General features: G+C 32.5%; 1 protein-coding gene across 4 annotated transcripts in view; it reads left to right on the top strand.

Annotated features, from left to right (window-relative positions):
* Positions 1 to 5609: 5609 nt before the first annotated feature.
* LOC126887888 (uncharacterized) overlaps positions 5610 to 25032 on the top strand; it is a 168895-nt gene continuing 149472 nt past the window's right edge. For 2 of the 4 annotated variants that reach the window (XM_050655783.1, XM_050655781.1), the window contains exons 1-3: positions 5610 to 5814; positions 6157 to 6282; positions 16159 to 16479. In XM_050655783.1, coding sequence (XP_050511740.1) covers positions 6217 to 6282; positions 16159 to 16479 — 387 coding nt within the window. In that variant the 5' untranslated portion in view covers positions 5610 to 5814; positions 6157 to 6216. Of the gene's footprint in view, positions 5815 to 5845; positions 6082 to 6156; positions 6283 to 16158; positions 16480 to 25032 lie in introns of those variants that run through there. The other 2 variants (XM_050655782.1, XM_050655784.1) reach the window with 2 other exon arrangements.

Raw genomic sequence — 25032 nt, 5'->3', positions numbered from 1 at the left:
TTCCTAAGGATACGGCCCTAAAGCAACATATGACTCCCACATGTTGTAAGTGGGTCAAAAGGTAATTAGGTCATTATGTTATATTGTTGCCTGCCACCTCTTAACTATGCTGATGATGCTCTTGTTACAGAGCGAAAACGTTTTGTTCACATGTTTGTAGCCCTTTAGGGCTTTTTAAACTAATATACCTTTTACCAAGAAGAAAATTTTTTATTAAATTTCACATATATGTTTTGGATCAATGTCCTGATAAAATGGGTAATTATCATCGATACGTAATTTTTGAGCACTAGCAGTGAGACGATGTGTTAGTATATCCAAATATATGTATTGGTTCATATTACTGTTAATAAAATGCATGTTACGTACTCCTGCAGACAACATACACCCCCACATCATCACTCCACCTCCTACGTGCTTTAATTTTTTTTAGTTTTAGTTCTTTAGTCTATCGGACCCAAACAAGTTTATTTTCATCAGCAAATATTACTGAATTCCAAAAGTTACAATCTTTGTTAATATGCTCCCTAGTGAACACAAATAATGTAATATGCCCATTTCTTTGGCTGATAGAAGATTTATTTCTTGCAGTTCATGTAGATTATTCTTTTGTAATATCCTAAATAATTAAATTTATTTCAAAGGTTTATTAATATTTATGTATGGTATACTTGAAACCCAAAACAGCTTATGCTATTTTAAAAGACTTATACTAACTTACTTTCAGTATGTAATTTTTTTCTAATACATACTGAGCAACTGACACAAGCTAGTTTTATAGAGCTTTTCATTCACAGTCATTTGTTTCGAGCGTCTGTCATATGTTGAATAATCCCTGTATATTAATATTATACAACATATGACAGAAGCTCGAAACAAATGACAATTGATGAAAAGCCCTATTGAGTAGTGACTGCATCATTTAAGCTGTGAGACACTGTATATCAGTGGTGGCTTCGCTACATATTAAAATTGTTTTGTTGATCTTTCCTTCCTTGATTTCCTTCTTTGCTTTCTTTAGCGTGCATACTAAACAAGTTATTTATGTACAGCAGCTTTTGTAGCCAATGGTTACTCTTGTTTGTTTTCTAGATTTTTTCTCATCAGGACTTCTGATTGCTTTTTGGTTTGTTACTTTCTACCTTCTACAATTCAGAGACAGAGTTTGGGGCTTATTATTCGTCCAAGTGTTGGAATGCTTGTGGGTTTTGATATATATGTACCAACTACCTACTAGGTTTAGGTTGAAAGGCTAAGGATTTGGTTGTGATAAATATTGTGGGATAATTGATTGCATTTGTGTGGATAAACCTGGCATCTGTTGATTTTGATCTTGGTAGTCCATCTTGAGCTGTGCCATTAGCACTAGGAAATAACTTTGTTGATATGACATATATCATTTACTTGATATCCAGTTTAAAAATACAGCACACCATTTTTAAATCCCTTTTTAACATCACTGCACTAGTAGTAGGATTGTTTCTGGTTTGTTAGTCGAAATAAAACACTTGTTTTATTTATTTTGGCCACTCATAATATTAATAAAACTAATTATATTAATTATCAGTGTAATAATAATTGTAAATCTTCAAATATACAATAAGGTTTAACTAAAAACGCACTAAAATAATTTACATTTTAAACTTATTCACAGCCGAATGTTGCTAACTGCACCAATAGCTATTAAAAAATCTGAAATTCAAATCTGATATATTTGGATCATTTCTTCTTATATCTGCAATAAGAAATTGACCATCTGCATAATATAATACAGCAAAAAGTAATGGCTGTCAGTTCCTTTATAATTTCTATAGTATCCCTTCTGAGAGGTTGAAAGTTCACCATGTTTCCATCCATAGCTTCTAGACAATGTGAAAACTGCCATTTGCTATTAAATTTATTGCTAATTTAGAAAAATTATATGCAATTGTCGTGGAAAAGCTTACCCTTTTTAATGTGAGCCCTGTGCCTACATAGCGTAAAGCAACAATTAATCTGTAAAGAACAATATTGTTTAAATATAAATACATAGGTTAATTTAATTGATTAACTACTGTTAATTCAATCTTTGATTCGTACCTGTTCGCACTGTTGATGCTTTCACTCATAGATGTATTTTTCCCAATGCCTTCTTGTACACAATTTAGTTTTTATTAGGGCTTTCATTTCATGGAAAAAGTCCAGCTAGCCTACATTCTTTCTTTTCTATTTTTTCTGCCTGATATGCTCGAACAGTGGTAATAGGTGCCCTACTTAGTACTTGACAACAAAGTAAAGTCACAACTCCCTTCAGCACTCCTCACTCCAGCCTTTTCATTTCATTTTCAATTTTCATTGTGGATTAGATTAAGTTCAAACAAGTTAGACAACTCTTAATACAGAAAATTTGATCAAACTAGACTGATCGTGAGAACACCGATTTTTAGAATTTCAACAAACTGCAATTGTGACGTCACTTTGACGTACTTCCTCTCGTACGTCAAGTTTGCTCAAACTGTTTGATCAAATTATTTGATGGTGAGACGCGGCCTTTAGACAACTCAATACAAAAAATTTGATCAAACTAGACTGATAGTGAGAGCACAGATTTTTAGAATTTCAAAAAAACTGCAATTGTGACGTCACTTTGAAGGCCGCGTCTCACCATCAAATAATTTGATCAAACAGTTTGAGCAAACTCCGGAAGTACGTCAAAGTGACGTCACAATTGCAGTTTTTTTTTGAAATTCTAAAAATCTGTGCTCTCACTATCAAGGCCGCGTCTCACCATCAAATAATTTGATCAAACAGTTTGAGCAAACTCCGGAAGTACGTCAAAGTGACGTCACAATTGCAGTTTTTTTGAAATTATAAAAATCTGTGCTCTCACTATCAGTCTAGTTTGATCAAATTTTTTGTATTGAGTTGTCTAACTTGTTTGTACTTTATTTAAAATTAAAATTTTTCATTATTATCCACAATGAACACTCAGGATGTGACGTCACTAACTGTCACTTTCAGTTTGCTCAAACCAGTTTGATAAAATTATTTGATGGTGGGACGCGGCCTTCAGTCTAGTTTGATCAAATTTTTTGTATTGAGTTGTCTAACTTGTTTGTACTTTATTTAAAATTAAAATTTTTCATTAGGTTTGTTCCAACACGAGCGAGAACCGTCACGAAACGGTAACGCTTCTGCGCAGTAAACAAAATCCGTTCCAACAAAAATATGATCGTCATCGGATCGTCCTTCCCACTGTTCCAACAAGAATTGTGATCTTTCGGTGACGGTTTCGTGATGATCATTTCAGTAATCGGGCAAATGCATAATGTGCTGGTTGGACTGACTTGCACACTAGGACTTAATTCTTTAAAGTTTTTGAGCCTTTGATCGACTAAAAGCACACAAGCTGTCACCAATAAAAATGACAAATATATGATTACCGTCATGGGACGATAACTGGGCGATACAATTACGAACATGCGCACAACAAACGGTACAAGTAGTTTCGTGACGGTTTCTGGACCGTCCAAAAGTTCATGTTGGAACAAACCTATTATTATCCACAATGAACACTCAGGATGTGACGTCACTAACTGTCACTTTCAGTTTGCTCAAACCAGTTTGAGCAAATTATTTGATGGTGGGACGCGGCCTTGACGTACTTCCGGAGTTTGCTCAAACTGTTTGATCAAATTATTTGATGGTGAGACGCGGCCTTCATGGTACATACTATTAAAGACCGCTTTACAGCTTGCAAGAAAACTTGCTGCAATTTTTTGCATGCAAGACTTTCATGCAAGTCTATTGCATGGTCTTTTACAGCTTGCAACCCGGCTTCCATGCAATTTGAAAGTTTTACCCTTAACCTAACTTATAAACTTTTGTTTTTTTTAATTACTTTATTGCTGTTTATTTAACTTGGTAAATTTCGAAATGCCAAGACTATCAGAAATAACCAAATATAAAAGGAAAAAGGCGGTAGCAGCCACTTTAAGTATTATTATTGCTGCAGCCAGCCTTTTAGTCACTAATTTAGAACGCCGAGATCGGAGATGGTGAGTAAGATCTTAGTTGAACAAGAAGAGGGGTAATAATGTATCTCCAACAGAAGAATTTATCCAAGTAGATGATGAAAATGACTCTAATTTTCTAGGAATGAATGTACCCTAATGTACCCTGTAATTTTAATAAACCCTTGGGAAAAATTGAACAATTACAAAGAAATCTATATTTCGAAATACTATTTCTGCGAAACACAAATTAATTATTATCCTAAGGTACTTAGCTAGAGGAGAGAGAGCTTCCGTAACTTAATATACAATTTACAATAATTATAGAATCTCAGAAAGTGCCATTTCATTATTCATTCATTTCCATCGTTGATATATTTCACAAACACAAAACAGCTGATCGGCATGTATTCGTGAATCCGTGTCGTCAATGACATTTGATATTGATATTGTGGAAAAATCAAATTCCCCTAGACTTGCATGAAAACTTGCAGAAAAAATGGCACCAAACCGATTATCGCGCAATTGCAAGAAGTTGCATGCAATAATCAACTGACGACATACTGCGCATGCCTTTAGGCAACTTTCTTGCGTCTTGCAGGTAGAATTGCAAGCTGTAAAGCGCCCATTAGGTTTACCAAAAGTGAAAATTATTCTGGCATTCCTTTGCCCCTACAGTATAGGCAACCAACATTAAGAAGGGTTTTCCTTTATAACATTTTCAATTTTCACAATTTTCAATTAAAACCAGTTTATTCATAATCCGCAAACGAGGTGCAATTAGGTGATATGGTTATTTAGTAACTTTACGGCATTTTATACCCTGAAAATCGACATTTATTTTTAGCGCTGCGCCGAAATCTCCACTTTTGATTTGCTTATATCTCGAAAACGGAAAATCCGCAAATGAAATTTTGAATGGTGCAATTATTTTAGCTATGGGGCTATGGTAGAAGTCAAAATAACGACTTTGAAAAAACCGTTTCGCTAACTTTATGACGTAAATGACGTTGTTTTTCAAAGAGAAAGGTCAAGGTGTCAAAGGCTGCATTCAGCAGAAAACTGCGATGACTAATCGATTACTTAGCGATGTGTAATCGCTAACGATTCTTCTGAATGGTATACTTTCATGTACATACGAAAAAGGTTATGACAACTGTCACATTTTTCAAAATGATTTGCAAATACGTGAAAGACACCCCAAGAACAGAAATGAGAATTATTATGAAATGGTAATTTATAAATAACCCCATTTAATTCATACATAGTTTCAAATTCCTGAATTTCTTGCGACATAGGTAAACCTAATAGGTACATACGAATAATCCAACAAAGCAGTTCAGATATTTATCAGTGTGATTTATATGCCTTTCAGCCTTCCTTGCCTTCAATTCATGTTTTTTTAAGATACATAACTTAAAATATACGTGTTAGACACACGTCATACGTCAATCTTATTTTGATTTGCTAAGTAATCATATTTCAAAACCGATGTTTAAAATGGCGACCGATAAATCATCGAATGATAACTAATCGACAATTTATGTGGCATTCAGCAGAAAATCACTAAGCGATTAGTCATCGATTGAGTCTGCTGAATGCACCCAAAATCTCAAAGGCCTGTCACCTGTCACGGCCTGTCACTGGTCACTGTCCTGCTGTCCTTGTGCTGTGTGCTGTTAAATTGTTATTATTTTTTCAATTTGGTTGGATTAAATTCAGCTTAAAATTGTGCTAATATTCATAATTTTGTGGATTTGAAATTTTATACATAAACTTAATTATGCATAATATTGTGGTGGTGTGAATATATTTAAGAAAGGTAAGACTTTGTCAGATAAAACTGCAGACTTCAATGGTCGATAAATTCAGCAACTATAAAAATATAAGGATACTGATTGCCTATTAATCCTTCTTTAGCAAGTTCTGATTTCTCAAAATATATTTTTCTATTTTTGGATATAATAATTACGTCCATCAGTTAATTAAGCAGTGATCTCCTTATTTTCCAAAGTCGGCAATCTTGTGTTGTGATATGTGGCGGTATATTTAACACTACCTTTAGAATTTGTAGTACATAGCTCCAACGGTAAGTTCAGCTAAAAACTCCAGAAGGACTATTTTCGCATTAATACATTTTCTACAAATTGCATTCTTTTTACAGAAATTCCTTTTTGAGATATTTCGACGTTTTGGAAGCCCTGGTCAGTGTAGTGCTTTAAAAATGGAACCCTGTGCTCCGGGCACTGAAGATGATCCTCCGATCATGTTTTCGACACTAACAATGAAGGTAATTTGAATTTTTATAAAGATACACATTTATTTTTTTATCAATTATTTTAGTTTGTATCATAGGTAAGTAATATATTTCTTTATTTGGTTTTTTTAACAATTCAACATGCAAACCATAAAGTTGGTTTACAAATGTTTTAATGAATGTTTAAACATTTTAAACATTTCAGTATGTTGAATTCTGTGACTATTCGCTGTGACAGTAAGTACCCAATTTAATGGGCAGGTTTCGTACTGCCCATAGATGTATAGTAGGCATCCATTCATGTTATTTCTAAATTAAATAAACACACTATTTTGAATGTATAGTTTTATGTTTGTTTTTCATACAAATACAAAAATATTGTTATTGGCTATAATAGGCTATATTAGAAAGAATAACATTAAAGTCTGCTCATGGCATTCGAACAGTTCAGACCTTAATGTTATTGAGATATTGTGGGATAAGGTGAAACAGAAATTGCACAATAATTATCCCGAGAAAAACATCACCGACTTGAAGAGAAAATTAGGTGAATTGTGGTATAGTTTTGACCCTGACTTGTGTCAATCCATAGTAATGATGATGCCAGACAGGATTGCCACAGCTATAAAGGTGTGTGGTGATGTAACTCATATTAAAAGGGTACCTAATTTCTTCAATTGTCAGACCAAGTTGTCAAAATTTTATGCAATGTTTTCCTTTATTTTTTTGCCAGTTTATAGACACTAAACCATCTCTATTAGGTATTTATGTATATTTTATTATTTTAACACTAGAATGTCTGGCTTAGCATACCTACCTAGAAAGCCGGAAGGGATCATTTTGGCCCCACGTTCTTTAATCAATTAAAACTCAGTTTAAAGAAATTAAATCAACTCTAGACGGTAGAATCTAATTTTATTTTTTACTTTTATTGTTTAACACATTCGCTGCCTATCAAAAACATGCGGAACACCATACAGTTTGCAGTTTTTGATATTTGCCCCACATTGCCTTGTTACAGCCGTGGCAATGATTTGAAGTATGATTTCCTTTACAAAATATTTTTAACTGATATTTTTTTCGTTTTTGGATAGTAACAGTGATAGTTGTTGGTAGATCTTTAATACTTCTAGTTGGTAGATATACTAAGATTACTAAATGGGTCGTTGCAATGTAGTAAATAAGTATTGATTATTTGTAAAATGAGTATTTGTTCATTAACTTTAATAATTTATTATTAAAAGTTAATAATACCTTGGTTTTTAATCAGAGTTCTTAAAAATTTCAATATGATATTTAAAAATAGTCATTAAATTGTCTGCCTCATTCCCAAACACGTCTCCAACACATCGGCACACTATCAAATATGTAATTAGAAAAAACACGTGAAATTTGACAAATAATTTGATCGCAGGGCCCTTTAGTTAGCATTCGGGCCGCATAAAAAACACTAGAGGGCCGCAGGTTGAGCATCACTGGTCTAGAGTATGTATGGTTTGTGTACTATCAGCTAGGAACATTAACTATGATTATAGATCACGTGATACACTGTGACGTCACGGGAGACGACCTTATGTGTATGTTTTATTTGTTATTTACAAAAACAAGAGATTATTTAAAATTTTACTATTAATTTTGTGCTAATGTATCAATACATTATTATAAATTTGCTATAAATACTTTATATAGTAGAAAATTTCTGATTTAATACACAAATATAGTTTAAATATAGAAAAATACGTTGTGATTTTAAAGCTGACAGCCGAAGTGTGACGTCACGACTGTCATATTGTTATTATCATTTTATGAACAAAGGTTGCAAAGCTTTGTCCAGTTTTGGCCTTTTTGTCAAGGCTTTGTCCAATTTCAAAGCCTTTTTAATTCCTATAAAGTTGAAATTAAGATAATACCACCGTGATTCGGTCTTAAATTTCTATGAAATATAAATATAGTTTTCTAGTGATATTCCCCAAACAAAGTTTAGGAACGTTTGTGAACTATTGTATTTTGTATTATAAAAATGGTAATCCTACTTTGGCACGGATTGTAAATGTAGGAAAATGAAACAGTTTCACCCTACTATTTTTCCATGTAAGTAAACAATAAAAAACGACACAAGAACCGTGATGAGGCATTTAAAAAAAAAATTTTAAAAGTAAACGTAGTATAATGTAGGTACATACAACCGCGGGGACGGATTACAATTTTCGCCACCATGAGAAGCACTGTCGACACGTCATCTCCTGTTCAAGTTGACTCTCCCAGCGGATAGTATTCGAGATGTTAAGTCACAATGACGACCTCTCGTGGATTTCAGCTGAACTAGCAAGGGGGTTGTTAATCTCAATTGTTATGATTTTTGATGTATTATATTATATCACGCTAGTGACGTCATCCACCTAGGCGTGATGACGTCATCGATTTTTTTTTAAATTAGAATGGGGGTCGTGTGATAGTTCATTTGAAAGGTAATTTAATTCTCTTCTCAGTAATATATTATTATATTATATTGTCTTATTACCATAATTATTTATACAGGGTGGCCAAAAAATAATTTTTGAATTGTATAAATCCACACAAAGAGAAGAATGTATGTAATTTATTAAAAAAAAAGACTAAGTTTTCAATCTAATGGCATATAAAACAACATAATGTTACTCTACATTCCACCGGACTGAAAACGATGGGAACCTTCTCTGGTTACACCTCCGAGGCTTCTACAATTTGCAAGCCATAACGGATGCTGAGACTAAGGAAGATGAGGGAATTCTACAATTTACAATTCACGTCCCATCTGCTCAGCGCGGTAAAGTTCCAACGCGAATGGTTCCCTTCGTACTCCAATCAGAGTAAACATGAAAATCAAAAATGAATAACCATTTTCAATTTCGTCGAAAAAACGAAAATACAGCTGCACCATATTCTAGTACAATCAGAGAGTGTAGCAAGCACCTCTACCGGTTTCGAAACTTATTAGTCTCTCATCAGGAGGCATATATGCTGCTCTCTCTCTCTGATCCAACCAAAACAGTTTGTTTTAAGGTTGTTTTGAGGTTGTTTTAATTCAAATATAATTCATGTGACATCAGGAGTACCGCAAGGAGCTCACTGTTCACCTTTGTTATTTAATATATTTGTGAACGATATATCAGAATGTTTTAGAAATTGCGATTTCCTGATGTTTGCAGATGATTTGAAATTATTTAAATCCGTAGATTCAAATGTTGATGTAACATTAATTCAAGAAGATTTAGACCGGTTGAGTATTTGGTGTGAGAATAATATTTTGCATTTAAATGTTGCTAAATGCTGTTATATAAGCTTTTTTAGAGGTAATAAAAATATGATACTTCTTACACAGTTAAATGAAAATGAATTGTCTTATGTTAAAACAATAAAAGGCTTAGGAGTCACATTTGATGAGCAGTTGCGTTTTGTGCAACATATAAAAATAATGTAACAGTAACTGCATTAAAATCTTTGGGCTTTATCATTCGCAACTGTCTGAGACTATCTGTATGGGCTTTAAGAACGGTATATTATGCTTTGGTTGTATCTAAAGTGGAATATGCATCTATTGTATGGTCTCCACAATACCAAGCTCAATCCACTAAGTTGGAGAGATTGCAGAATAAATTTTTGAGATATTGTGCATACAAATTAAACATACGCATTACTAATCATGATTATACCTATATTTTAAAAACACTCAACATGAATTTATTAAAAACTCGACGAGATAACTCTGATTTGGTATTTGTGTTTAAATTAATAAATGGTTTAATTTGTTGTTCTGAACTTCTCCAATCTATTAATTTATATGTTCCCTCCAGAAGTCTCAGACATGTTGATTTGTTTTATACCTTTTCATCGAACAAACTATAGTATGCATTCGCCCATTGAGCGAACACTAAAAATTATAAACGAGAATAACTTGGAAATGTTTGGTGTCTCCTTGACTGCTTTTAAGAATCGGATTAAAAGAGCTTGACAGGTACTTTTTTGTTTATTTTAACTGATTTGTGTAATAGATGTAATATGTGTAATGGATAACTATTAATATTTCGTTTTTCTTTAAGGCTATGGGTACATAATTCGCAAATATTTTACGTGTATCCCTACTTTTTCTGTCTTTACACGGCAAATTACGTGTAGTAAAATTCACACTGGTATGGATATGTAAACATTACTAGAATGTCATTCTACTTGAAAATGTCATCATTAATTTAAAGAGATGGGTTTTGACTGTTCTTGGATAACTGTTATTTTTATAATTGGAAATTATTAATTCAGTTAATAAAAGTGATAATTTTTTCACTAACTATGTATTCAGTGATTGTAATAATTTATTTGTACAACAAAGACTAATACTCAATCGAGAAAAGAGGAAAAGTGTTACAAGTGATTTTTTAATAATATATTGTTATGGAACTCTTACAATTTTGAACATCTTTAACAACAAAATACTTGGATCACAGAATATATTATCCTGATGTATTCTCTGCTTGGATCTTCCACAAATAATACACAATAAATAACTTTTTATTAAGTTCACGTCTTAAATCAATTATTTATCAAATACACTATATTTCAATAATATTTAATCAATAACTCAACATTTTCCCGATGCAATGTCAAATATTTAAAATTGTCACTGATTGTCAGTGTCTGACTGACAATATATGCTGACAATATTATACTCGGCTGAGTGCGTTGTAAGACAAAGATAGATTTGGAAAATATCACCACGGCATTGTGTTTATTTTTTTCGAATCCTGAAAAAACCAATAAATATTTTTGAAAAATTTAAACGCAGAATGAAAGACTAAATTATTACCGAGGGCCGAAAGTCCCTTAGAATAAATAAAAAGTTTATTTTGAATGATATATTTGAAATTAAAAATCACACTTAATTTTCTCTTAGTTTTTCACCCCTGTAACTTATTAAAATAAACATTATAGAAGTTCTCAGGGACTTTCGGCCCTCGTTAATAACGTGATTTTTCATTCTGCGTTTAAATTTTTCAAAAATACTTATTAGTTTTCTCAGGATTCGAAAAAAATGAATCCCCATTTGAATAGCATTGCAGCAGAAAATACGTACCGATCCTCTTAATGTGTAATTAAGATTTATTTTACTCTAGTCAGAGATTGATTTTATACTGTATGTTTTGTATTGGGGGTAATCCCGCATATAAATAAATAAATAAATAAAACAAATGGTGTGGCTGTATTTTCGTTTTGCGACGAAATTTAAAATGGTTATTCGTTTTTGATTTACATGTTTACTCTGATTGGAGTACGAAGGGAACCATTCTCGTTGGAACTTTACCGCGCTGAGCAGATGGGACGTGAATTGTAAATTGTAGAATTCCCTCATCTTCCTTAGTCTCAGCATCCGTTATGGCTTGCAAATTGTAGAAGCCTCGGAGGTGAAACCAGAGAAGGTTCCCATTGTTTTCAGTCTGGTGGAATGTAGAGTAACATTATGTTGTTTTATATGCCATTAGATTGAAAACTTAGTCTTTTGCTAGCAGTTGCCGCTAGGGCAATGCCATTTCGTTCGTTGAAATCCGTGACTGCACGCCGGGGTTTGTTTTGGTTGGATCAGAGAGAGCAGCATATGTGCCTCCTGATGAGAGACTAATAAGTTTCGAAACTGGTAGAGGTGCTTGCTGCACTCTCTGATTGGACTAGAATATGGTGCGACTATATTTTCGTTTTGCGACGAAATTGAAAATGGTTATTCATTTTTTATGGTAATTTATTTAATTTAAAATACATTTTACTGCTGCCAGAAAACAGAAAAAAATATTTATATGACAAATAAACATTGTTTTTTGCTTAAATTAAACGTTCAAATTGCCATGAGGCAGGTGGGTGGTAGTGTGAACATTTAATTTAAATGAAAAGCAATGTTTATTTGGCAAACAAACATTTTTTTCTAGTTCCTGACAACAGTAAAACGTATTTTGTATTAAATAAATTACATACATTCTTCTTTTTGTGTCAATTAATTTAATTTAAAAACTTCTTTCGTACACCCTATATAAATAATTATGTTAATGTTTATATTACTGAATAGAGAATTAAATAACCTTTCAAATGATGCATTTGAAATTATTATCTATCATATATTATAACTATCACACGACCCCTATTCTTTTTTAAAAAATCATCGATTACGTCTTCACGCTCAGATGTATGACGTTACTAGTATCACACATATGCCAAAAAATCATAATTTCTTCTTCTTCTCTTCTTTCTCGAAACTCCTTATTCCCCTCAGGGGCGTCGAAGGTAAAAAAAATCATAATTTAAAAATAAAAATCGACCTGTTTCGGGATTTCTCTCCAAAATCTCCCATTTTCGAAAAAATGAATGTATTCCATAATTTTGCCCTTCTCTGTATATACTCTTCGACACTTTCGATCTCACTTCCATCCAAGTCGATTGTGATATCTTGATTTGTCATCACTTTTGCTTTATTTAAATTCATTTTTAAACAGACTTTCTCAGATTCTTGTTTAAGAGGATCGGTACGTATTTTCGGCTGCAATGCTATTCAAATGGGGATTCATTTTTTTCGAATCCTGAGAAAACTAATAAGTATTTTTGAAAAATTTAAACGCAGAATGAAAGATTACGTTATTAGCGAGAGCTGAAAGTCCCTGAGAACTTCTATAATGTTTATTTTAATAAGTTACAGGGGTGAAAAACTAAGAGAAAATTTAGTGTGATTTTTAATTTCAAATATATCATTCAAAATAAACTTTTTATTTATTCTAAGGGACTTTCGGCCCTCGGTAATAATTTAGTCTTTCATTCTGCGTTTAAATTTTTCAAAAATATTTATTGGTTTTTTCAGGATTCGAAAAAAATGAACACAATGCCGTGGTAATATTTTCCAAATCTATCTTTGTCTTACAACGCACTCAGCCGAATATAATATTGTCAGCATATATTGTCAGTCAAACACTGACAATCAGTGGCAATTTTAAATATTTGACATTGCATCGGGAATATGTTGAGTTATTGATTAAATATTATTGATATATAGTGTATTTGATAAATAATTGATTTCAGACGTGAACTTAATAAAAAGTTATTTATTGTGTATTATTTGTGGAAGATCCAAGCAGAGAATACATCAGGATAATATATTCTGTGATCCAAGTATTTTGTTGTTAAAGATGTTCAAAATTGTAAGCGTTCCATAACAATATATTATTAAAAAATCACTTTAACTCTTTTCTCGATTGAGTATTAGTCTTTGGTGTACAAATAAATTATTACAATCACTGAATTAATAATTTGCAATTATAAAAATAACAGTACAAATAAATTATTACAATCACTGAATTAATAATTTGCAATTATAAAAATAACAGTTATCCAAGAACATTCAAAACCCATCTCTTTAAATTAATGGTGACATTTTCAAGTAGAATGACATTCTAGTAATGTTTACATATCCATACCAGTGTGAATTTTACTACACGTAATTTGCCGTGTAAAGACAGAAAAAGTAGGGATACACGTAACATATTTGCGAATTATGTACCCATAGCCTTAAGCTCCTTTAGGATGTAGATTAGATCTTCTGTATTGTTACTTATGAGAATCTTAGATGACTTAAAAATCTGCCATCGATTTTAGTTCCTCGTTGTTCCCAATTTAACTTCTTGAACACATCTTCTCATGCAAGATAAATAATTTTGGAGAGATAGTGTCTCTCTGTCTAACTCCTCTCTCTGTTCTTATTTTCTTGACCTTCTGATACATTGGTTGCGTTCGGACGACCACACCGGCTGACTGTCAGCAGAAATCGGCTGAGTGGTTGTATCCAGAGCAGTGTTGCCAATCGCATTTCTCTAGATTATCCGATGATCGCTCCAAAAATATCCGATTTGTCAGGAAAAGATACGCTCATAGGCGTAACCGGGGGGGGGGGGGTTGGGAATTATAACCCCCCTCCCATTTGGATGTACTTTGAGCTCTCTACGCTTAACACCATTACTATTCTATACCTCTCAGAGGGGCGCGACCCAAAATAGTGTCAACTCTACCTTATCGATAATAGTCTATGAGAAGTGCAGGGTAAATTGAAGTTGGAATTACAAAAAAAATTGTATGTCTTTGTACTCACTTTATAATGTTCAAAAAATTACAGGATCTGGATTTCAATGCATATTTTTTTATACTTCTCGTATCAAAGTTGCGCGTGAAATTAGGCGTGTTAATGACAATAGCGATTTTGGGGGCGATCCTCCTAGAGACCATCCAGTAGTTGTAGCTCCCCCGCCCTAGGATCATCTTGGTTTCTTTTATCTTTTTTTTTATTGAATACATTACTGAAAACCCTTTGTACACTCTGCAATAGCGTTTGAAAATGGTAAAACGAATAGCAATAAAAATACTTTTTTTTAATTAGGAAACAAATATATATTGCTTCATTTTTTAATTTTACCATTTATCCATTATAAAAAAGTATTTTCACAAACCAAAACTTATTTCAACAGACGTTTACTTAAGCATTGCACTACATAAAATAAAAATAAAACTAAATCGTGCAGTAGCTATTAAAGACTAAAAACCCATAAATAAAATCGGACGGCAGAATCCCTGTTTTTGAAATTGGAATTGGATCAGTATTCCTTAAGTGGAAAGATTTGTGCATTCAAATTCTAAACAAAACAATTCGCGCAGGTCCCTTTTGTCATTTCTTATCTTAGATAATTACCAGGAAAAGTATCGAATGTCGCTAACATCCATCCAATATATAGGCTATTTATAGAAATTTGGGTGGAACCACAGAAAATTAATGTATTGTTGTGAATATATGAATAAGAAGCGGATTTTTTAAGTCTATTTTTGTTATTAGTCTATTGCAGTAGATTGGTAGATAAACTGAAAAATATACGCAAATATCCGATTTATTTAAAGATACGAAAAAGATACGACAATTCTCAAAAAGATACGCAAATCGGATAATTATCCGCCGATTGGCAACACTGATGCAGAGCTGATAGGGAAAGCTTAGTAAATCTGTCAGCGGCTGACTTCCAGCGGTGACGTCTAACGCTACCGCTGGCCCAGCTGTCCAGCCGCTGTGGTCGTCCAAACGCACCCATTTATTTGCATAGTTGCATTGTCGTATATGTATTTTAGGAGTATTCTATATCTGGAATCAATTGTTGCGTTATTCATTCCTTCTAATACGGCCCAGAGTTCTATGGAATCGAATGCCTTATTGTAAGCCACAAATGGCAAATGAAGAGGTTCATTGTATTCGTTAGTACCCTTGAAGTTAGTTCAGCCGAAATCCACGAGAGGTTGTCATTGTGACTTAACATCGCGAATCGTTTAGTGCCTTATAAAAAGACAGTATCGGAATTGCAATTAACCGGTAATTGAAAATTGTTCAGTGTGTGTACAAAAGGTTTTATGTTTATAATAAATTCTTCCATCAAAGTTATGACACATATTTTATAAAATACAAATAGTTGGCTTTTACCTTTCTCTATGTGAAGACAGAGAATTCAACTCAACAACCCACGTGTTTCGTGGAAGGTCATATTATAATGCCTTAGGATAGATCCTTAGTAATTTCATCCATCGCATCGTCAGGATTTAGCACTTAATATTTTAATATAAGACATTTAGTCGACATTTTAAGGGTTTTAACCCATGTATTTTTGGTGGCTTAGCATGTAGAGCTAGCAAAAAACACTGATGATGCTCTCTTTAGAGCGAAAACGGTCTGTATTGTATTTGTAGCCCTTTTTTGGGGTTTTTAAAATAAATATACCTTTTAGAAGATTTTTTTTTCAATTTTTGTAATTAATGGTGTACATCCAGCTACAGGAAATTCTTCCTTGTGGATATTTTATAAATCTCATATTGTAGGAAAGCGAGCAGCAGCGGATACTCGGCTTGAAGGGATTCTTAAAGAACCGTAAATATGGAAACGTCTTTGAAATGTCGTTCTCCAATGGCGTCGGGCATTGGTATTGTAATATATGCGAGTGTCCCGTCATGGGACGTGTTTTTCCACATGAGATTGGTCGAAGACACATGCATAATATGGCTTTTTTGCAAAATTCTAATTCCGCTGAAGATGAAGAAAATAAACCTTCCGTTGTTGAAGAGCGGGTAGTCGTGGAGGTAGCACCAGGAGAACCTTTGCCTCCCGGTTTTGATGAAGCTGATAGAGTAGCACAAATTCAGGTAATTTTAATTTAATAAATACTGGAATCATATTCTGAAAAAATAATCGGCCATTTTAACAAAATCATTGAATTAAATTTTTAAATTATTGAACCATTATAGTCCCTAGTATATCGTCCTTTTTTGAAAAGGATTACAAAAAAGTCTTAAAAGTGGTTTTAACTGCTTCGTTTGAGCGAGTACCACTTTCCTGAAAATTTTCGGAGTGCATGTTGGACGCGTTTTCGCGCGCACAACACCTTAAACCTGTCTAGCGCGGTTTTTAATTTCAATCAAAAGATTATACGGTAATTAGTTATTCTAAATGGGAAATAAGCCACAATTTAACTAAAAAATAATTTTATTAACGTTTTGACGTCCAAATCGGACGTCGTTTGGAAAAACCAGGAAAATTTTTAATATGGAATCTCTAACGCGAGAATTTTACTGTCACCGTTGCATGTGGTTGTCTTTTTAAAGATAGATCACATGCTATACGCTGTGAGCTCGTACGTAGAGGGGATATTTATAAATTCGTGAGCGCCAGTAGTGACAAGTCTGTAAACGTTTACCGGAAATTTGACATAAATGTCAAAGTGATTAATTTTAAATTAAAATTAAAAACAATAATTATAAAAAATATTAGTTGATCAAAGCTGTGGTTTATATTTTTACCTTAAATATACTTACGTTTTAAATACTGAATTTGCGTTTTTTAATGTTCTGTAATATGTAATTATAAATTAATCTTGGCGCCATCTACATGATGATTGTGAAAGTATCCGAAGTAAGAAATTAATATTTCATCAATAGAACGTCAAAATGATTAGCAAAATCTTAAAAAAATCTATTACAATTTAATTATTTTTTAGTGTTATAAATATTAAGCGATAACAATTAAATACAGTGGAACCCCGATAAGTCGGCCCCCGATAACCCGGAAGTCCGGCTAACCCGGACCGATTTTCATCAGATAAACATTTTGATTTTCAATATTTTGTATTTTTCAATTTAATTGTGGCTTATTTCCAATCAAAATAGTTAATTATCAGACAATCCTTTCAACAATAAAAATGTATGTAATATAATATTTGAGAGATAATGTGTCTAGACTCTCTGTGTCGTGTACTTATGTGTGTAATTTGAACACGAGATTAAAAATGACTCATAGTACACGCCGCAGAAACAACAGCCAGCTGTCTGTAGTATCTTCTCCTTTTTATTTCAAACTGTCAGCATTGTTTAGGAAAGACTATTTAAAAAATTCTTTTATAAACAATGGTCTTTAGTATTGTGTGTCTGGTATTGTTCTGCTTACGTTTGGGTTTGGTGTTTTTTTTAGTAATTTTAATGAGTAGGTAATACTGTGCATATTTATAAATATATTTCATGTTATTTCAATTCTAACGGAGTTTATCTGTAAGTATACCGTATTTTATTAATTTTTACCATATTCTCCGGCTATCTCGGATTTTCGATAACCCGGATCGGTCGTGGTCCCGATTAATCCGAGTTATCGAGGTTCCACTGTAATAAATTTAAAAATTACCGGTGAAAGTTGAATTAGTAACCGCTAGGAGCGACACCAGCGAAGCTCAGAGCGTATAATTTTTGTGACGGATATTGTTGAGTTGGGGTTGATTTCATGTAATCGAATGAACTATATTTCAGTAAAGTCTTCCCAGGAATGCCACTCATAAATATTGGCAATATCACCGTATATGTATAGTATAATATGTATATGTCTGAAGAGACGATATAAATGAGTCAGATTAAATTAAATTATTAGAAGAATTTTTTACTAAGCAACAACATTTTTGTTTAATATATTAATATTTTGTATTTTGACAACGACGCCGACGTCCGATTTGGACGTCGAAACGTTAATAAAATCATATTTTAGTTGATTTGTGGCTTATTTCCCATTTAGAATAGTTAATTGCAAAAAATGCCACAAGGAAATAGCTTCAGAACAACATTATACGTTAAAATAAAATAAATTATTTTTGTCGGACAAAAAAGAGGGAGCAATCGTCGAGTCCGACACCCGCAAGATGTCACTCTAACGCGGTATAGTTTTGTTATTACAAAACTCTTAATTTTCAATTGAAAATACTTATAATTGATTGCAAAAAAATTGTTAATCTCTTGTCCGACAAATTTACAGCCTCGTTTTTTAGTCTGAGAACGTAAATATGTATGTCAATTATGGCAGGTTATGTTTTGCTATTACAAAATTTCTGACACGAATCACAAGTGGTAGATTGGAGGGTCCTTGATCCATATATAGCACTGTCGGATAAAAATTGGCTATCAGATAGCCAGTCCGATCGTCCGCTTACGGTTATTTGTCAAAAAAGTTGACGTTTTTCAATTCTCTAGTTGTTTTTACGTCAATGTCGACTTTTTTTATAAATAACCATCGGAGGACGTTTGAATCATTATTAATTTAATGCCAAACTACAACTTTATATTTATTTAATTTATTTATCAAAATTAACTTAAACCCAAACAAAATTAGTATTAATTGAAGAGGTATTTTTAATATCTTTATAACGAGATATCATTTGCCATAACGTCCCATTTAACATTATCGGTCAAAAGGGTCCTGTAATGTCATCTGTGACTATTACGTCACCTGTTGTGACTATTTGAGTAGCCTACGTCTGTTTATTTCCTCCCTCCAAATTTCACTATTATAAGTGTAACCAAATACTATTGACCGTAATACATCCAACCAGAGACATGTAAAAGGATAGACTTGGCTAGGGATATGCCATTCAATGCATCGGGGTGTAACGTCGACATAGGATTGAATGGTCTAGTCATCTTTGTCAGTCACATGCGCGGGATCGTTTGGTTATAAGAGATAGATAGACCACCGATTGACTGTTTCCATGCTGTTTCCGCGTTACGCTTTTTTGGTGAGTATGCCGAGTCTACGCTTAATATGTCAATGCATCCAACTCTCACAGAAATCTGAAAGCGCGTTGCCACTGGCGCCACTGTCCGCTTGAGTTGAACTACGTTTTGACAACGTAAAATTTGACGTAAATATTCAAATTTAATTTTATAAATTTTTGAATAACGAACTAATCTTGCTAAATAAAAATAAAAATAGTTCAAACACTTGAAAAAACACACACAAAAACAATAATAAAGCAATTTTATAAATGTAAGGTTAGATTTCTCTGGTTATCCTACTCATACCGCTAGATGGCGCTATTTTTTTGCTTCCTCAAAATTAATGGGAAATGTCAAGAGTTGTATGTATTACAGTCTATAGTATTTGGTGTAACCGTTCAAAAGATATGTGCAATATGTTATGCATAAATAATTATGTACATACTAATAAATTAGATAGGTAATTATTTAATTAAAAATAAGTCACTTTGCTAAAGTTTATTAATGAGAGTGATCTATTCTCTTCCTTTCCGTGTCTAAGCACTTCTTCGGCTCCTTTTGTTGCTCGCGCTATGGTAGGTACCAAATAAAAAGAAAATAAAAAATTTCGTTTTTTATAAGTTTGCTTCATTGTTTTTGCCGGAAAATTACTTTTTCAATAAACATCTTTCATTTGAAAATAAAAAAATAAAATTATGACTTTTGTAATCGCGAAACAGAACCTGTCATATAATTAACATATTATTAACATTGTCGTCCCAAAGAAACGAGACTGTAAAGGGCCTAGCCGGGTAAGATGATAAAAAGTGGCCCCAATTCGATTCGAATTCAATATAGGTCACCGTTTAGCATAACTAACTTTCTGAAATTTTTAGCCCCCTAGGTGATCATGTGACCCACCTAGAGCCTAATTAGGGTTTTTATGTTTTTATTTTTTATCTCAACCGCATCGAGAACTAGGGAAAACTTTAAATAAAAAAGTTGTAAGCTTTAAAAACTTCTGTCCAAAATTTTTTTTTTAATTTTTGGCTGAAAATTTAAATTTTAGAACGATTTTAAAATTTTAAATGAGTATAAAAAAATAACTAAGACATTCGTTTTCAGAAAAAAATTAAGAACGTGTATTTTTGCATAATGTTTCACCCTGAATTTTTTCAAATTTTTAAAATTGGTGAAACGCCCCTTTAAAAATAAAAAAAAACGTTTTTTTTTTTTTTTCGTTTTTTATACAATTTTATACATATTTTTCAAAATAGGTAACACCGTCACTGGAATAGGTAAAGAACTGAAACATAGTTGGGGTTTGCTTAATAAAATTTTTTTGTAACGCCCATCCATTTTCAAGATACAGGGCGTTGAAGAAAACAAAATTTTACACATTTTTTACGATTTTGCCGAAACTACTGGCAACATTGTAATAAAACTTGGCGGGTTTTAAGAGGTAGTTATTGTGCATGTTTTGACATAGACCAGGGCGCATCTGTAAAAATATTAGTACATTTGGACGTTGAGAGATGACTCAAATTTTTTTGCAGAAGTTGCTTGAAAATAACTCAAATAATAATATTTGAGTTATCCTCCCTCTCAAAAAGGTCCGGAACATTGTTTAAATAATCAAAATGTCAAAAAATGAAAGAAAAGTTCGATTTTTTGATTTTATGAAATTGTTTAAACAATATTTCACAAACAATAATAAAATTAGTTTGATTTTTGTGGAATTAAAATATTAAAATACAACAAAATATAGAGTAAGAAAATAATATATTAAATAAAGATTGGAAGAAATTTTGGTGGAATTCAACTTGTGTGAATCGAACACCGCTGTCCTGCGCGTAGCACCAAAAATTAATTTAAATTAAAAAATTTCCTGACGCTGTGGTAATTAATCGATTTTAATTTTGCTAATTTCATATGAAATGTACAGTACACTTCTATAAGCAAAAAAAAATTCAACTTGCTATCTGCTTTATTTTCAGTCCTGCAACATTTAAAACAAATGAATTTTTTTTGCGAAAGCTGGATTGCAAAATTTATTTTGCAAAATCTATTAAACCGATCTTAATGAAATTTACAGTGTTGTGTTGTTATATTATAAAGTTTTTCTGGGTAAAATATTTTTTATAGTTAACATAAATGAAGGTCCTGGGTGTAACATAAATGGTTGAAAAAAGTAAAATGCGAATACTTGTTTTTGTATGGTTTTTTCGCAATTCTTGCTATTTTGCAACAAGGGTGACTATTTTTTAAATTTTTAACCAATTCCATATTGTAGGAAATTTAATTACGCAACTTTTATGTCAGTACAACTTTTCTCGGAAATCAACATTTTTAAAGTTATAATCAAAAAACCAAGAAAAAAATCGAATTTTTCCTTCATTTTTTGACATTTTGATTATTTAAACAATGTTCCGTTTTTGAGAGGGATGATAACTCAAATATTATTATTTGAGTTATTTTCAAGCAATTTCTGCAAAAAAATTTGAGTCACCTCTCAACGTCCATCTCAAAACAGATGGGCCCTGGACTAACATACAATTAAGGATTTGATATTCATCATTGGCGCGCTTAGGGGTAATGGTCTGAACTTTTCAAAGAAAAAAAGATAGTACGTCACTGACATATTTCAAATTAACAATCATTTTTGAATTCCTCGTTCAATTTGCCATAAAAAAACTATCTTGTCATTTTTTCATACGAGGCGCCGTTTTGCTGCAAAAAATAAAATATCTTAACGCTTCCAAAGTATTCGAATTAGTTTTTATAGTGGATGTACGAGTTTATGTAGATGTAGAAACTACTAAATATAGTCGATTCGCTAAACTCAGACACAACTGGCTAGAGATTTTAGTCGGTAATTTTTTTGTTTTTTGCCAATTTTGCAAAAATTGGCAAAATTACTAACTATTAAGTAATTATTAACTATTTAGTAATTTTTTTTTGCCAATTTTACCAAAAATTGGCAAATATTGGCAAAATTACTTACTAAAATCACTAGCCAGTTGTGTCTTTTAGCGAACGGACTATAGTAGTATTTTATTTCATAGAAGTTCGAATACTTTGTAAGAGTTAAGATGTTTTATTTTTTGAATAAAAATGGCGCGTCGTATGAAAAAATAGGAAGATAGATTTTTTGTCACAAATTGAACGAGGAATTCAAAAACGATTGTTAATTTGAAATATGTCAGTGGCGTACTATCTTTTTTCTTTAAAAAGTTCAGACCATTACCCCTATGCGCGACGAATGATAAATATAAAATTCTTAATTGTAATGTCAAAAAATGCACAACTACCTCTTAAAACTCGCCAAATTTTATTACAATGTTGCCAGTAGTTTCGGCAAAATCGTAAAAAATGTGTAAAATTTTGTTTTCTTCAACAATCTTGAAAATGGATGGCATTACAAAAAATTTTTATTAAGCAAACCCCAATTATTTTTCAGTTTTTTACCTATTCTAGTGACGGTGTTACCTTTTTTTGAAAAATATGTATGAAATTGTACCAAAAAACGAAAAAAAAAACCGAAAAAATGCGGTTTTTTTATTTTTAAAGGTGCGTTTCACCAATTTTAAAAATTTGAAAAAATTCAGGGTGAAATATTATGCAAAAATACACGTTATATATTTTTTTTGTCTTACGAAAAATAAACGAAAGTCTTAGTTATTTTTTTATACTCATTTAAAATTTTAAAATCGTTGTAAAATTGAAATTTCCCGCCAAAAATAAAAAAAAATCAGACAGAACTTTTTAAAGCTTACAACTTTTTTATTTAAAGTTTTTCGCTATGTTGTTCTGAAGCTATTTCCTTGTGGCATTTTTATAATTACGTATTTTTTATGGGAAAATAAGCCACAATTTTACTAAAAAATGAATTTATTAACGTTTCGAAGCCCAAATCGGGTTTCGTTGTCAAAATAAAAAAGTATTTTGACAACGAAACCCGATTTGGGCTTCGAAATGTTAATAAATTCATTTTTTAGTAAAATTGTGGCTTATTTCCCATAAAAAATACGTAATTAGTTTTTCGCTAGTTCTCGATGCGGCTGAGATAAAAAAATAAAAACATTAAAACCCGAATTAGGCTCTAGGTGGGTCACATGACCACCTAGGGGGCTAAAAATTTCAGAAAGTTAGTTTCACTATATATGCTAAACGGTGACCTATATGGAATTCGAATCGAGTTGAGGCACTTTTCATCATCTTACCCGGCTATGCCCTTTGTCGGTCAAGAAATCGACAATCTTTTGTAATTAATCTTGTGTAGTTAATCTTGTGTAGTTAAGTACTTTCAATTCAAAATTAAGAGTTTTGTATTAACAAACCTGTACCGCGCTCGGTGACATCTTGCGGGCGTCGTGCTCAACGATCGCTCCCTCTTTTTTGTCCGACAAAAATTTTTTTTAACGTATAATCTTTTGATTAAAATTAAAAATTATAGTTTTGCAATAACAAGACATAACCGCGCTAGAGCCACAAATTTAGGTGAGTTGCGTGCGGAAACGCGTTTAGTCTGTACTCTGAAAATTTTCAGAAAGTGGTAGACTCGCTCAAACGAAGCAGGTAAAACCATTTTTAAGACTTTTGTAATCATTTTCAAAAAAGTATGGTGTACTGGGGACTATTAAGGGTATTCGCCGCAATTGGGTAAAGCTAATTTTACCCACATACTTTGCATATTTATCCCAATTGGCTGGATAATAGGCAAAGTAGATTGATAACTTCTTCATTTATCTGGGTTATTCTACATAATATCCAATGTCAAATAAATAGACAAAGCAGTACATTTTAAACTTTGGTATAAACAACACTACTTACGTTTAAATTATATTTGCTTTCTCTTGGTCATTTCACCTCCAAACTGAGCACTACATATTATATTATACCACTGAGTGGTATGTACCACTGAACGTTCCCAGAAAAAAGTTTGGTGGTACATATTTATACCATTTACAAAATATCTCATTTTTACGAAACAAATAGAAATGTACTATTATTAAATTGTTTAAAGAAATATACTAAACATGAATTAAACAATTTTAGCAACTAAATTGTAAGGTACGAACCTAATGTAAATCAACTTCTCCTTTTTCTGCGGCACCACAGCCCAAATTGAGCCTTGGCCTCCTTTATTTTTTGCCTCCACCCTTGCTTGTCTGTGGCTACTCTTCTCCATACACGGACTCCTAAAAGGGATTGTGCGTCGTTGTTTACTGTGTCTTCTTAGCGCTTTCTTGGCTTTGCAACCGGTATCTTTCCCTGCATTCAGTGCTCTTTTTGGTAGCCTATCTTCTCCCATTCTTATCACATGTCCGGCCCATTGCAATCTTTGTATTCTAATGAAGTCTGACAGGGGTGTTTCCTTATAAAGTTGATAAAGCTCGTTGTTGTATCGACTTCTGAAGATTCCGTTTTTCCTCACAGGTCCTAGTATAAATTCTCATCAGTACTTTCCTTTCGAATGTGTCGAGTTTATTTTTGGATGTTTCTTTCAGGACCCATGTTTCACTGCCATAGCATGCTATTGGTCGAATTAAGGTTTTATAGATTCTTATCTTTGTATTTCGGTGGACATTTTTAGACCGAAATATATGGGAGAGGGCAAAATAAGCTCTGTTTGCTTGCGTTATTCTCTTTCGTATTTCTCCATCTTCTGATCCGTCGGTATATAGTTCT

Source organism: Diabrotica virgifera, chromosome 7, assembly GCF_917563875.1.
Source record: "Diabrotica virgifera virgifera chromosome 7, PGI_DIABVI_V3a".
Lineage (NCBI taxonomy): Eukaryota > Metazoa > Arthropoda > Insecta > Coleoptera > Chrysomelidae > Diabrotica > Diabrotica virgifera.
The sequence above is the reverse complement of the archived record's forward strand: the minus strand, read 5'-3'. Positions and strand labels throughout refer to the sequence as shown.